Source organism: Myodes glareolus, chromosome 4 (assembly GCF_982192425.1).
Source record: "Myodes glareolus chromosome 4, mMyoGla1.1, whole genome shotgun sequence".
NCBI classification, from domain to species: domain Eukaryota; kingdom Metazoa; phylum Chordata; class Mammalia; order Rodentia; family Cricetidae; genus Myodes; species Myodes glareolus.
In genome coordinates this window covers 4,911,414-4,925,525 of record NC_142029.1, presented here as the reverse complement: position 1 = coordinate 4,925,525, position 14,112 = coordinate 4,911,414, and the positions used below count along the sequence as shown (strand labels likewise).

General features: G+C 49.8%; 1 protein-coding gene across 3 annotated transcripts in view; it reads left to right on the top strand.

The window, feature by feature from the left end:
* Positions 1–13,406, top strand: part of Acvr2b (activin A receptor type 2B) — a 36,801-nt gene extending 23,395 nt beyond the window's left edge. For all 3 annotated transcript variants that reach the window (XM_085689035.2, XM_048423498.3, XM_048423499.3), the window contains exons 6-11: positions 406–549; positions 775–923; positions 2,700–2,814; positions 3,828–3,966; positions 4,050–4,180; positions 4,636–13,406. In XM_085689035.2, the coding sequence (XP_085545161.1) occupies positions 406–549; positions 775–923; positions 2,700–2,814; positions 3,828–3,966; positions 4,050–4,180; positions 4,636–4,830 (873 nt within the window). In that variant the 3' untranslated portion in view covers positions 4,831–13,406. The remainder of the gene's footprint in view (positions 1–405; positions 550–774; positions 924–2,699; positions 2,815–3,827; positions 3,967–4,049; positions 4,181–4,635) is intronic.
* The last annotated feature ends 706 nt before the right edge of the window (positions 13,407–14,112 follow it).

Here is a 14,112-nt window from a genome sequence, read left to right as displayed (position 1 = left end):
GCTTCCCAAGTGTTGGGATTAAAGGCGTGTAACTGTTGGGGATCCGAACTTGGGTCTCGTGCTTGTCAAGCAGGACTTTACCTCCTGAGTTCTCTCTCCAGGCCATGAGTTTGGTTTTTGACTTTATGATCTCAGAGGCTTCAGACACCAGGCAACCCAAGTAGCTATTGCCCAGGACGCTTAGCAAATCAAGTGCTTGCTGACTGGCCCTGGGTACCTCCATCAGCATTTGTGGTCCCACTTGTAAATCGGGGTGCTGGCGTCAGCCTCCTCAGGGCTTGCCTTTGGCCTGGTTCTCTAGATGTGTCTTGAAACTGCTGAGGTGGGGCATGGAGACGGATGTGTTGGGTGGCTATACTGCTGTGGGGCTCCGAGGGGCAGGACTGAGCTGCCTCCCTGCCGCAGGACAAGCAGTCGTGGCAGAGCGAACGGGAGATCTTCAGCACGCCAGGCATGAAGCACGAGAACCTGTTGCAGTTCATTGCTGCCGAGAAGCGAGGCTCCAACCTGGAGGTGGAGCTGTGGCTCATCACAGCCTTCCACGACAAGGTGAGCTACACCCGCCGGAAAGACCCCAGCGGGACAGATAGGTCTCAAGGCGGTTTTGTAATTAGGTCAGGTGACCCCTGTACCAGGTGCGCCTCTCACTCTGGGCCACTTTCTGTGGCAAGAATTATCACTCTGCCCACTCTGCATTTTTGTAGAGGTTGGGTTGGGTTGCCTCTTGTCCTGCATTTGGAGCTTTTGCCCACAGTCTGTGCTGCCTTCTTTTAGGGCTCCCTCACGGATTACCTCAAGGGGAACATCATCACCTGGAACGAACTGTGTCATGTGGCAGAGACAATGTCACGAGGCCTCTCGTACCTGCACGAGGATGTGCCCTGGTGCCGTGGCGAGGGCCACAAGCCTTCTATTGCCCACAGGTACTTGGGTTAAGGAGCTCTTCCTGCACTTGTGCTGGGTTACTCAGAGGGCTAGTGTTGGAAACCAGAGGTGCCGTCCTGTGGTGTGTCAGAGCAAACCTGGCCTTCCTGTGTGCCGGGATAGCTAGCTCTCCAGGCCAGTGTTCTGGAGCCCTCTGCTGGGCACACGAGGAAGTGCTGACTCCTTTGCTTAGGAGACCTGGCCTTTCCAGTTCTCAGATGTTGGTCAAGAGCATTTTGTATCCTTAAAAGAACTTTATTTATCTAATCTGTGTAGGTTTGTTTGCTGATGCTTGCTGGTATAGCTCATGTGTTTGGTTATGTATAATGACGATGGCATTTTACTCCCGGGATGAGCTTAAAAAGGCAAAAGATAGGTTATTAACAGAAATGGTACAGGGCTCTTAAAACTGTCTTAGTATCTTTTAGTATTTCTGAGCCATCCGCCATCCGCCATCCCCCCCCTCCCGTGTGTATGTGTGTGTGTTTCGAGATAGGGTTTCTCTGTGTAGCCCTGACTGTCTTAAAACTCACTTTGTAGACTGGGCTGGCCTTGAACCCCAAGATCCACCTGCCTCTGCCTCCCAAGTGCTGGGATTAAAGGTGTGCGCCACCACCACTCGGCCATCCTTTTTTTTTTGACTTATACTTTCGCTATATAGCTCAGGCTATCCTTGAACTCATGACTCCACGGCCTCCAGACTCTAGGTGTATAGACATGAGCCATCATGCCAGCCTTGAATCTCACCTTAAGAGCCACCTAGTTAACTTGGCACTGTTGTGTGCTATTAAATGGCACTCACTGGGGCCAGGCTGGGTAATACACACCTTTAATCCCAGCACTAGGGAGGCAGAAGCAGGTGGAGCTTTGTGAGCTCAAGGCCAGCCTGTTCTACACAGAGAATTCCAGGTCAACCAAGGCCACACAATGAGACCCTTCTCATCCCCTCTATCCCCCAAAAAAGACTCTGGCAGTAGCTGTTCCAAACACTCAAGGGTTCACCTCACTGAACCGTGTTCCAGTTGGGTGAGGTGAAGCTGTCTCTGTCAGCCCCCTGTAGAGGTGGTGGAGTAATAGCACAGAGACTACAGCTTAGTCAAGGCCCCAGAGCGACTTCAGTCTGGCCCTGTGACTGAGGCAGGGATGAGCCACCCTGTTGACTATTGGCTTCAAAGCTGAAGGGCTCCCCATGGTGTGGACAGTAGTGACAGAGAAGGCTGTGTGTGTGGCAAAGGTTGGCGCTGGCTTACGTAGTTCAGCGTAGCAGCAGTGCCTAGTAAGTGTCGGGCTGGCCTGAAGCATCTGTGTGGTCTTCAGTTTAATCCTCACAGCCAGGCTGGGAGAGAAGCTGGGGAGACTGAGGGCTTGAGGACCCTGAATCAGGGCAGAGCTGAGCCCGCCCACTCTCCTGCTCTGCCCTGCCGTGCAGCTGTGGCAAGCTGCTTTTAGACTCTTGTCCCTTTCCAAACATTGAAAACTTCTCGAAGACTCGTGTGCCGTATCCTCTGAGAATCTTTGGGCTGACTTTTAGGATCTGCCCAGCCACCACAGCCTGTTCTGCAGGCTCCGGCAGAAGCCTTCTGGAGATGGCGGTACAGGACTCCCAAGCAGCTTTGCCTCCTTCCCCCGGAGAGCTGGGGATGGTTTAAGCTGGGAGTTGCAAGCCTAAGCTTTAGTGCTGTGAGAGCCATGGTGGGCGGAGGGCCCTGATCCATCACGCTCATGGTGGCCTGGGTGTGGATGCTGAGCTTCAGCTAGACTCTGGGCCTCCACAGGGACTTCAAAAGCAAGAATGTCCTGCTGAAGAGTGACCTCACTGCTGTGCTGGCAGACTTTGGCCTGGCTGTTCGGTTTGAGCCGGGGAAGCCCCCAGGGGACACCCATGGGCAGGTAAGGAGTCTGGACAGCCGGAGTTAGGAGCCAGCACAGGACTGTTGCTCCTGCGTTCAGCCAGAGCCACTGTGGAGCTACCTGGGAACTCAGAGAACCATGGTTCTTGTCTTACCAGCGGGGAAACCAAGGCCTGGAGGTTGGCGAAGCTTCCTCCGACCAGGCAGCTGAGCAATCCAGGCTCCCCATTTGGGCTTCGGCCACTCCTCCTGTATTTCAGTCTTTTTCTATTGTAATTACTTATTTTTCAAAAATACATTTCTCGTGTGTGTGTGTGTGTGTGTGTGTGTGTGTGGTGTGCGTATGTGTTTGTGTGCATATGTGTATGTGTGTGTATGTGTATGTATGTGTGTATGTGCGTGCGTGCATGTTAGTGTGTATGTGTGTGTGTGCATGTTTTATTTAGGGGTCAGTTTTGTGGAAGCTTGAGGTAGTCGCTGGGTGTCTTGCTTGATCACCCGCCCCCTTGTATATGACGGCTGATCTTTCCCTTGAACCGGGATCTCTTGCGTCAGTCTAGCCAGCTAGCTCTGGGGACCTCGACTCTGTTTTCCAGGCACTGGTGTTGCAGGCAAGCCGCTTTATGTGGGTCCTTAGATATCCAAACTTCCGTTTCATACTTGAGTGACAAGTGCCACAGGAGCTAAGCCATCTCTCCATCTCCTTGTTTATTAGAGGGTCTCTGTGTTGTTCAGGCGGGGCTGGAACTTGGCTCTCTTGCCTCACCTTCTGAGTGCCTGGCTTTACTTTAGGTAGTAATCTCAGTAGAGCACAAAGCCTTGGAGTAGCTTGTCGGGATGTTCTGGGACCTGTGTAGCTAGTTCGTCAGTACTGTCTCCACTTTGTGGTGTTTTTACAGTAATCATCAGCTATGATCTTAACTCTGGAGCAGGACTTTGTGCTTTGACTCTGTCTTAATTGGTCTGGTGTACACAGGCTGGGTTCTCCCAGCTGAGTATGTATTTGAGTGTAGCTGGTCTCTGGAGACCCTGTTCTCCTTTGTCTTCCTGTAGGTTGGCACGAGACGGTACATGGCCCCTGAGGTGCTGGAGGGAGCCATCAACTTCCAGAGAGACGCGTTCCTGCGCATCGACATGTACGCTATGGGGCTGGTGCTCTGGGAGCTTGTTTCTCGTTGCAAGGCTGCAGACGGTGAGTGGGTGGCAACCCTGTCATCCTTGGCTGGGGACTGGGAGCTGGACGTCGGGCGATCTCACCAGCCTCTCACTTCCCAGGGCCTGTCGATGAGTACATGCTGCCCTTTGAGGAGGAGATTGGCCAGCACCCTTCGCTGGAAGAACTGCAGGAGGTGGTTGTCCACAAGAAGATGCGGCCCACCATTAAGGATCACTGGCTGAAGCATCCGGTGAGGGAGCGGGCTTCAGGAGACTGTGGGGGTGGAGGAAGGGCCGCCACGTTCCCTGGACCCTAGGGATGTATCTCTGAGGTTGTGGGGAATAAGGTAGACCCTGACCTCCTTTTTGTCCCCATTTGAACCAGTTGCAGTGGCCCAATTGCTAAATGTTGGGCCTTTGTGTTTGGACTTTGTGCACAATTTGATTTGAGTTTAGTGCTCCAAGGCTAGCAGCTGCAGTTGCTCCGGGGGAACAGGAGTTCCTCTTCTTCCTGTGTTGAAGTTTAGTGAACAGTTCTGTGGGTCTCTAAGGGAGGCCTGGACTCAGTGGGGTGACTGATGGGAGGGCAGGACTATGGGGGCCTGCAGTTTGTAGCCTTCTAATTGACCTGCAATGGCTGTGTCTGATCCCGACACATCGTCACTTGCTGCCATAACAAGGGTTCTTCCCTCCCTCCGCTCTGCAGGGCCTGGCCCAGCTCTGTGTGACCATTGAGGAGTGCTGGGACCATGATGCAGAGGCTCGCCTTTCTGCGGGCTGCGTAGAAGAGCGGGTGTCTCTCATCAGGAGGTCGGTCAACGGCACTACCTCGGACTGTCTAGTCTCTCTGGTGACCTCCGTCACCAATGTGGACCTGCCCCCTAAAGAGTCCAGCATCTAAGCCTAGGATACGAGTGTCTCTCCAGACTCAGTGGATCTGAAGAAAAAAGGAAAAAAGTTGTGTTTTGTTTTGGAAATCCCATATAACCAACAAACACATAAAATGCAGCTGCTATTTTACCTTGACTTTTATTATTATTATAATTATTATTAATAATATTATTTTTGGATTGGATCAGTTTTTACCAGCATCTTGTTCTACTGTATTGCAAACAGCGGACACGTCAGCAGGCGTTGAGGTGCTGAACTGTGAATGCAGAACCAGCGCCGTGCTGAAGAGCCTCAGCCACCTCCTGTCCTTCGGGATTTGTCTCCCCCAGCGTTCTCTGTGTCGTCTCAGCATCTGTAACACAAAGAAACCCCTCTCCTGTCCTAGGAAACTCAATGCTGCAATCTCTACTAGAGGAACCTTTGAAGACTGTTACATGAACATACCCTTGCTCAGAAGAGGGGTCCCCCACCCCCTTATTTTGTGTTTCTCCCTTTTCAGGCAGTGAGCTTAAGAAATGGCAGATGTGTCTCCATGAATCTGATGGGTGTCATCCTGACCCAGCAGAGGGGAACTGAGATGAGGAGGGTGGTTTAGTCCGAAGTTGGGAGGGAGGATGTTTCTGGGGCGGGTTGGGAGCAGAGCTACACTGGACTTGGGCACATTTGGAGCAACACCCTTGGCTGTGGAGGCTGTTTTCTCAGGTAACAAGGGATCGAGGGCAAGGACCTTTTGGGGGCCGAGCAGTAATAATAGCAAGCACAGGCAGGGTCTGGGGAACGTCCAGGAGCGGGGCCAGGCTGCCCCACCTGCCCGTTTTCTTCACACTAACTTGGGCTTGCCCACAGGAGGAAATACTACCTTGCTGGCGTCTTAAGACTAGGTGGGGGCATTACAGCTTAGTGGACATTCTTCATTAGACAAGATGGATGCTGTGGATCTTTTTCATGGAGGAGATACTGAACTGCAGTTTCCTGTTGGCAGTTTGGGGAGATGCCTGTGGCGCCCACTGCACGGGGTGAGTGGCCCAGAGGATCCCTGGGTGGGAGCCTTGCTGGCCTACAGCTCTGGCTTGGCCCCATGCAGAGGCATTATTGGCTCCTGTCTGAGGCTCCTGGACACAGCTTTCTCTGGACCCTTTAAAGCGGTGCATGGTGCATATTCTAAAACTGTTTTCTCTTACGCCATAACCTTGCTCCAGGCGGTGAATGTTCCTAATGCTGCTGTTTCGACATTGGAATTTTTTTTTTATTTATGAAACATGCTAAATTTTTTTTTTCAGACAGAACACAGACATCCACATATATATACATCCTTTGCTGTGTGGCTTCCGAGGTTTAAATTTTAAAATGTAAAGGAAGTAACTTCACGACCACAGACCACCTCAAACCAGAAATACCTCAGAATTTTCTACTTGTGTACGTTTTATTAATTATATATTTTGTTAGTTGTGTTGTCTTGTAGGAAGTATATTTTAATGTAAGTTGGCTTTTATGACAAGGAAGTTTAAAAGAAATAGAGAAGAAGAAAAAAAAGCTTGTGTCTTCTCGCCAGCACTACCAATCTGTTTGCTAGAAGCTCCCTGTAAATAGCAGTCGTCAGCTGTAGGTCGGCTGAGCCGTCTGGGCGTGCGTCCCGCTGGCTTAGACCGGATTTAAACAGCACATCTCTGTCTTGAGGGTAGGCCACTTCCTCCCGGGTTGCTTAGAGGGCCAGGTATTGATCCTTAAGTCCCCTGGGTAGTATTCAGGATGACACCCCTGCTTTAACTCGGCAGAACCACAGCCCTCAGGCCCGTGTGAGGTAGCACAGGAGAGTTAATTCCTTCTGCATGCCTGTGACTATGCTGTGAAGTCTGGGGGGGCACAGCTCCCAGCTGGGCTGCTCCCCTCAGCATGAGGTGCGTGGTGCCCAGGGCAGCCTGGGCTTCTTCTTTTCTGTGGGTGTTTGTACAGGGTGCTGAGGAAGGCCAGATGACTTCCCTCTCAGACCTTGGTCTTCGTTTCTGTGGATCACTGTGGGCTGGCCAGGTAGTTAGGGGGGCATGGACTTTGTGTGAGCTATGTGTGACCCCTCCTCCCCCGCCTGATTTTGTGCTTTGGGATTTCCTTCTCTCAGAATACCTTTTTCCTAGCGAAACAGGTCTTACAGCAGTTGCTTTTCCTTTCCACCTATTTCTTTAAGAAGCTTTAACTATTTATTGAAAGTGCCATATCTGCTTTCTTTAGCTTTCTCCTCAGGCAGTGGAGAGCTCTACTCTTGACCCTTAACAAACAAACCACTAAGCAATGTAGATCCTTCGCTGCGGGAGTAACCCCGTCACCAGTCACACACTGTGCCAAACACTAAACCCAGATCCCCGTGTGCTCTTGTGACCCTGGGTGTTTTTCTCTCGTGTGCTGGCTTGGTTTTGTCATAAGCATCTTGGCCTGGCTGAGCTCTGGTGTGGAACATCCCAGTCAGGGCAGGCCTGATACCTTTTCTGGGGGTGGCTTCCCACTTTGCTGACCCTGTGTCCAGCCACAACAGTGTCCTCGTCAGGCCTTTGCACCAGAATGGAGTGTCACGAGGGGGTACCTGTTAGGTATGGCCTGGACAAGGGAGAGTCAGGGTGGTGGTGTCTGTGAGTAGGGGCTGGAGACCACCTTTGGGTAACACGCCCAGTTGCTCATGGCTGGGAGCTAGGTCATTTTCCAGGGTGGTCCTTGTTTCTCTCTCTCTCTCTCTCTCTCTCTCTCTCTCTCTCTCTCTCTCTCTCTCCATCTCTCTCACAGATTTTATGCCACTTTCCTTCGAGTCCCCTGTCCCTAAGCTTCTGGAAGACAGCGGAGGTCCCCGTGTGTTCAGAGGGATGAGATCAGTCAGGAGAGAACCAGCTAGAGAGTTTCTTTTCCCTTCACTGCATGTTGTGGTCCAGATAGGCTCCCGTGGCTGTGGGCTTTGGCAGAGAATGTTCTGGTTGAAAATCCCTGTGATAACAGGCAGTCATCCGTTGCCAGAGACTTCTGTGGCTGTGTCAGAGGAGGACAAAGCAAATGAAGGCAGGGCTGCCATGTCGTGGGGTTCTGCAGAAGACGGCAAGGAAGACCATAGACAGCCGTTAGCGTAGACAGCCGTCAGCGTCTGGGCTAACATGGGCTGGCCTGGTGCCCCCAACACTAGATGCAAGGGGACGTGCTGGCCCTTCTGCTCAGACCTCCACAGCAAAGGGCAGAGCTACTTCTCATCACGAGGCTACCGTGCTTGCTGGGTGCAGCTGGGCCAGCCTTCCTGACAAGGCTTGGTACTTCAAGCATAGTGTATGATCCTGCCACCCTACTCTGTCCTCCCTTCCTGCCTGGACAACACCCGTGACCCTCTCTTTCTTGCTACTCTGTCCTAGGCCTTGGGCTTTATGAAGGAATTTTCTTGGTGGCCAGCCTACATCTATTTAATGTTTGCCATGCGTTTTGGCTCAGAAAGCCTGACATGTGGTGGTTCCTATGCTTAGCCGCTTAGGCAAAGAAGTGACTGTTCCACCCAGGGCCAGAGGACTGGCTGGCTCTCTCACTCTCACAGAGTTTACATTTTTAGTGTGAAGTTCCTGGTGTATACTGCTGGGTAGGAGGATGTCTTGTTTTTCCTAAATAATTAATACAGCAAAAGCTCACTGTACTATAGTTGAATTCCTGCCACTGTTCTCAAGAATGTGACTCGTTAGATGTGTCCCCGGATCGGAGGGCAGTTTCATCCAGCTTGAGCCTCAGCATCGCCTGTTTCATCCTTTCGGACTTGGTGACGCGTCTGGAGAGGTGATCCAGCCTGGCCCACATTTCAGGGGTAGCAGGCGACACCTTTCCCGGAAGTGTTGTGTGCCGTTCAACCATCCTTCTACTACTGGGGAAACGGCCAGAAAGGGTGACGACAAGGTGTCCCTTTCCTCTCAGCTTGGGTGACGTGACCTCCCCTTCATTACTGGCTTTGTAAAGGCGAAATTGAGACGTAGTCAGCAGCTGGCTAGTTTGGCCTGGTGTTGAGCTTAAATCCCAGCTAACATTGTTTTAGGTAAGTAGGCCGAGTAGTTCAGTCCTTTACAGTTTAGATGCTAAACTTTCCATGCATCCAGGATTTAATGCGTAGTTCTTTATGTGTGCTTCTGGGTAGCTCTGTAGCCAGCAATCCTACTGGGAATGTACCCCAGACCTCTGGGAGGGTTAGGGAAGTGTTTTGGGATAATGATTTAGTTTTATAGAACATTAAATTAAGTTTAAAACACTTCCTTGGGAATCAATTAGTTGATTCCAACACATTTTAAAAAATTAGCTCAATCAATAAATCAGCCCAAGTTCTTTGGCGGGCTATTGGGATATTGCTATTTGGAGTTCTTTGCGATTACTATAAATTACTGTTGGGCTGACAATTTGAACTGAGATCGGGAACGCCTACATCTTTTTTTCTAAACCAAGTTTAGCATTTTCATGCTGGCGTCTTCCAGGTGTGAAGGAAGGAAGACTTTGCACTTGCGGTGCTATGCCTGTCTCCTTAGTGCCCAGGCCAACCAGCGCCACTTCCCCATCCACAGAAACACCTCGTTTCCCTCGAGAATTAAAGCGCCAGTGTGGGGTAATGGGCTCTGCACAGTCTCTCGTTCTTCTCCAGGCTTCCGTCCGTGGCCTGGCTAGGCTGAGTTAGCGTCGGCTGCCGTCGGAACAGAGTTTACAGTTAGGAGACGAGCGACCCCATTAGTTTTTTGGTGGGGAGGGGCAAGCAAAGGTGGGTTTTTTGTGAGTGAACAAATACTGCCTCGAGTTCTGGGGCACCCACCCTTGTCGCACGGGCCCCTTCCCTGACTCCGCACCACTCTGCATCAGTGTTGTTAGATAGTGTTGTAAATAAGAGTAGTTCTATTAAGAGACGTCACTTGAAGTTTTCCTTTATGAAGTCCGTAGCTCCACCCACCTATTTAGTTCTGTCACGTGACAGTCGCCTCCACACAGTGTGGAGATTGTTTTGTAATACAGATTATTTTTATAAACTAGTGAGTCGGGGTGAGAACGCTTCTGTAATCCAAGCCGATGAGCTTTACTTTCAGGATCGTGCGCACACTGGAATACGAGGGCTGGAGCTTAGCGCTTAAATGGATTCCTGAATACCCTGGCAGCCCGGAGTCCCCGTGGCCCAAGCTCCACTCACAGGGCAGTGAGGTCTCAGTCCTGCTCCCTGCCTGTGGAGGGGACAGTGGCCAGGCGAAGGGAGGAGCTTGTAGTGGGTTTGATTTATGCTGAACAAGGGGTTCTGAGGTTGAAACTTTGTTCCTTTCGTAGAAGGTAGTCACGTGACTGGGTTTGGGTCTGCTCCTTACATAGAAGGTACTCACCTGACTGGGTTTGGAAGCAGTAGCACAGAGCTGTGAGGGACGCATCTAGAGAAAGATTTGGGCCATAGAAAACATTCAAATGGGATTTGGTGGCCTGAGATCACTAACCAGAACCATCTAGGACCATACTGAGTAATTCTTTGGAAACCGTGGGACTCATGGATTTAATGAAAGAATTAAGTGGAGGGTTCCCAGGCACAGTTTTTCTCTTTTGATCAGGGCTGCTTTCTGCTCTATTGTGAAGCAGGAACCAACAGAGGAAGCTCAGTACCCCAGTCTCAGAGCGGGGTGTCTTTCAGATGCCCACAGAGGGTTTCTGGCAAGGCTTAGGCAGCCTTCATCTCAACTTTTGATTTTGGGGAGAGAGTGGGTGGGACTTTGCATAGGGACGGGGGAGGTGGATAATTCAGCTAAATCATGGCCCGTGGCCAGTCCTGAGGTCCAACCGAAGACTTCTTCCCCACACCCTGCCTGCTGGCTACAGCCTGCTGCCCTAGAGAACACTGGATGGGTGCTCCTGCTAAGAGAGCCTTAGTGTGTTGTTTCAAGCCAGCCGTGGTCTCTGTTCATCCTGGTTGGTTTAGAATGTTGTTTTACATGTTATCTATCCCCTTTCTGCTGGGGACACTTATTCCCAGCTCTAGCTGCATTCTGGAAGCCAGCTCCCCTGCTTCTGTTCCCCATAAAAGACTTCTGTGCTCTCCAGCCGCCTGTCTCGGAATGTAATTCTGTTGTGCCTTGGTTTGTCACTAACCCCCCAAAAGCAACTGCAGTAAGCTTTCTCTACTTGTCTCTCTAGCCCCCGCCCCTTCCCAGCCTTCCTTTCTAGCCCTAATTTCTGGATGCACTTGTGTGATCCGGGTACTTTAAGAACCGGTTACCTCAGACCTCATGTTGAACGGTGTCACCGCCTGAGCTCTCTTGATGACTGCCGACTCTTACCACACGTGCAGGAGGCCCACTGAGTGTGGCACTGCCTCGTTTTAAATAAAACTCTTCCCAAATGGACCCGGGGGCTCCTGGCAAGCCTGGCCTGGCGCTGCGGTGGGACTGGTTGGGCGTGTCATCCGAACGGTGCTTCCTGTGTCCTGTGCATTCTGCCGTGTTCAGTATTCTCATGTGTCTGAATAGGCAAAGCAACCTAACTGGCTGGTCTCACACGCAAATGAGCTCCAAAGATGAGCTCTTTGTAATGCCCGCATTTCCAGTCACCAGAGCTCAGACCTAGAACATTCCGTCAAACAGCAGGGTAGAAGCCCCACCCCCACCCCTGTCCACTGCCACAGTGCGTTCTGGGAAGATGTCTGTAGTGTACGTTGCTGTGGAATTAGGCCTTGTGGGATATGGCTGCTTGTCATTTTGATGTATTTTAAATAAATATATATATATATTTTTTAAAGAGCCTTTTTTACCAGTTCAAAAAGCTTAATTAACCAGCTGTCATCACATCTGAATTTTTGTCTCTGGGGCACAGGCGGCAGGGTGAGAATAAAAGTAGTAACTCAGCCATGAGTTGCCTGCCCTGGGCCGCCCTGCTGTCCCGCTGACCATGGGACACTAGGGTCAGCGTGTACCTGGTGGGTTTCAACTCAGCCCTCCGGGTGTCTGGTGTCTGCCCTGCTTAGCGGACTGCTGACCTCAGTCCTTGCAAGTGCTTTAGCCCTAGTGGGGTTTTCCCAGAGCACTGCCACGAGTGAAGTGTATGAGTTTAGCCAAATAATTTCTCCATAAGGGAAAAGTGTGACGGAGACCAGAGTAGGAAACACAAGTTGTCAGAGGCCGCCTGGGAGCAAGCAGTTGTCACGTGGGCAGGAGACCTCATTTGAAATGCTAGGCCCACCAAGAGCGTAATTATTAAAATGCCAGCGGCTTGCTTTCCCTCACTTTTCTTTTCCAGAATTCTATAAAAATGCAAAGACAATTGGGCGGTACTTGAGAACTGAAGGCGAGGGTTACTGCAGATTAGAACAGACTTGGAGATTTCAGTGCCATGACACAAATCCACACGATGCCATTTTTCCACTGTACGAGAGAATCTGATTATGAGCGCGACACGGTCCCCACGGTGATGTTAGAGCCACATTTTCACCTGCTGCTCTTCTTCCACATCTGCCCTTGAATCTGTCTCAGTGTTGTGCAAACTCACCTTGCGTCGAGTTTGATGTCCATTCCCATGGAGAAGAGCATTTGGCACGTGACAGACAGTGAGTTGGAAGTACAGCAGAGCATCGAATTTCACAGGGGCAGTTTCGGAACCAACAGAAAATGTCACTTTTTATTTACCATCTTATATATCAGTTTTACCAGCTACTTCTAGATTTGTACATTATTTGGAAGAAAAAAAAACTTAAGACTTGTCTAACTTAGTGGAGAGTGTGTGTGCTGCCCTTAGGATGGTAGCTAAGTCTCACTGAGCTGTGTTATCTAACTTGTATATATGAATTGTAATTAAAAGTTTGGATTCATCTGTTTCTTACAGTTTAAAATGACGAGTCATTGCAAAGTCTGGAAGTGTGACTAGTCTGTGATTTCAGGCTGTAGACGTGAGGAAGCTCTCTCAAGTACTGAAACTAAAAACTTCTAGTTTGGGGCTCCAATTCGATTGAGTACTGTTTGTTTGCCAGAATATGTGGGGTGTAAATGTAGTGGGACACTTTCCACCCTTGTAGCTATAAAACAGACATTTTGTAGATCAGAAAATAGCTTGTACTACTGAATTAACAAAAGTTATACTAAAGTATCATGTCTTAAAAAAAATATATATATACATATATATATATATGCAGAGTTAAGCTTGTTGCTGTTACCCTGTCTGGATTTGAAAAGTGTGCTGATTTATATATATCTATATATATTACACACACACACACACACACACACACACACACACACACCAATAATGGCCTGAAGCAGACATCCATGTAACTACAGTTGCAAAATGCAAACATTTTGGAAAGAACATTGTATCATAGTTCATTCATTTGCAGTGAATCTTTGCTCCTTTTTCCTGTGGTAATTTTAGAAATGAGTGTCAAGTTTGAAATTAGATCTGCTAAGTTGGGGTTTTGCTGCTTGAATTCTGCACTGGGTCCTCAAACAAACCGATGTGAATGTAGTTTTTCCCCCTGTGTGAAGGAGCAGCCACACCCCCCAACAGAATAGGAGGAAAAATCTAGAACTATTTCAAGTTTTATCTTTTTGTATATGAAAATAAATAATAATAAATAAGTAACCTTGTCTTATTTTCTTTTTTAAAAAATTTGTGAATATCTCTGTATATGTGTATTTGTATGCTATTTGTGTATGGATGCCTAGGGAGGCCAAAACTGGTGATCAGAGCCCCTTAGAGCTGAAGTTATGCAGGTAGTTGTGAGCCGACATGTGGGTGCTGGGAACTGAACTTAGATCCTCAGGAAGAGCAGCAAGTGCTCTTAACCACTGAGTCATCTCTTCAGCACCTCCCCCCTTCTTCCAAGACAGGGTTTCTCTGTGTAGCCTTAGCTCTGCTGGAACTAACTCACTTTGTAGATCAGGCTGTTCTTGTACTCGGGTCCACCTGCCTCTCCTCCTGAGGCTAGGATTAAAGGCGTATTCCACTACCCCCTGGTGTTTTTCAGTTTTAAACTATGTGCGTGCGTGCATGTGTGTGTGTGTCAGGTGTACAATTTTGAGGAAGCAAGGTGTCACATCTTCTGGAACTGGAGTTTCAGGTGGTTGTAGCTACCCAGCATGGGTGCTGGGAATGGCCCTTGGGCTCTCTGCAGGAGCAGTGAGTGCTCTTAATCAGGGCTGGTTCTAGGCTGTGGGTTCCTAGTTGATACACATGCAGTTGCTGATGGCTGTCATGGGGCTGGAGCTAAGCCCCATTCTCCGTGTCTGCCTGCTAGACTGCTGAGATGCTTCAGCAGATCGAAGATACTGCATAAGCCGGACGACCC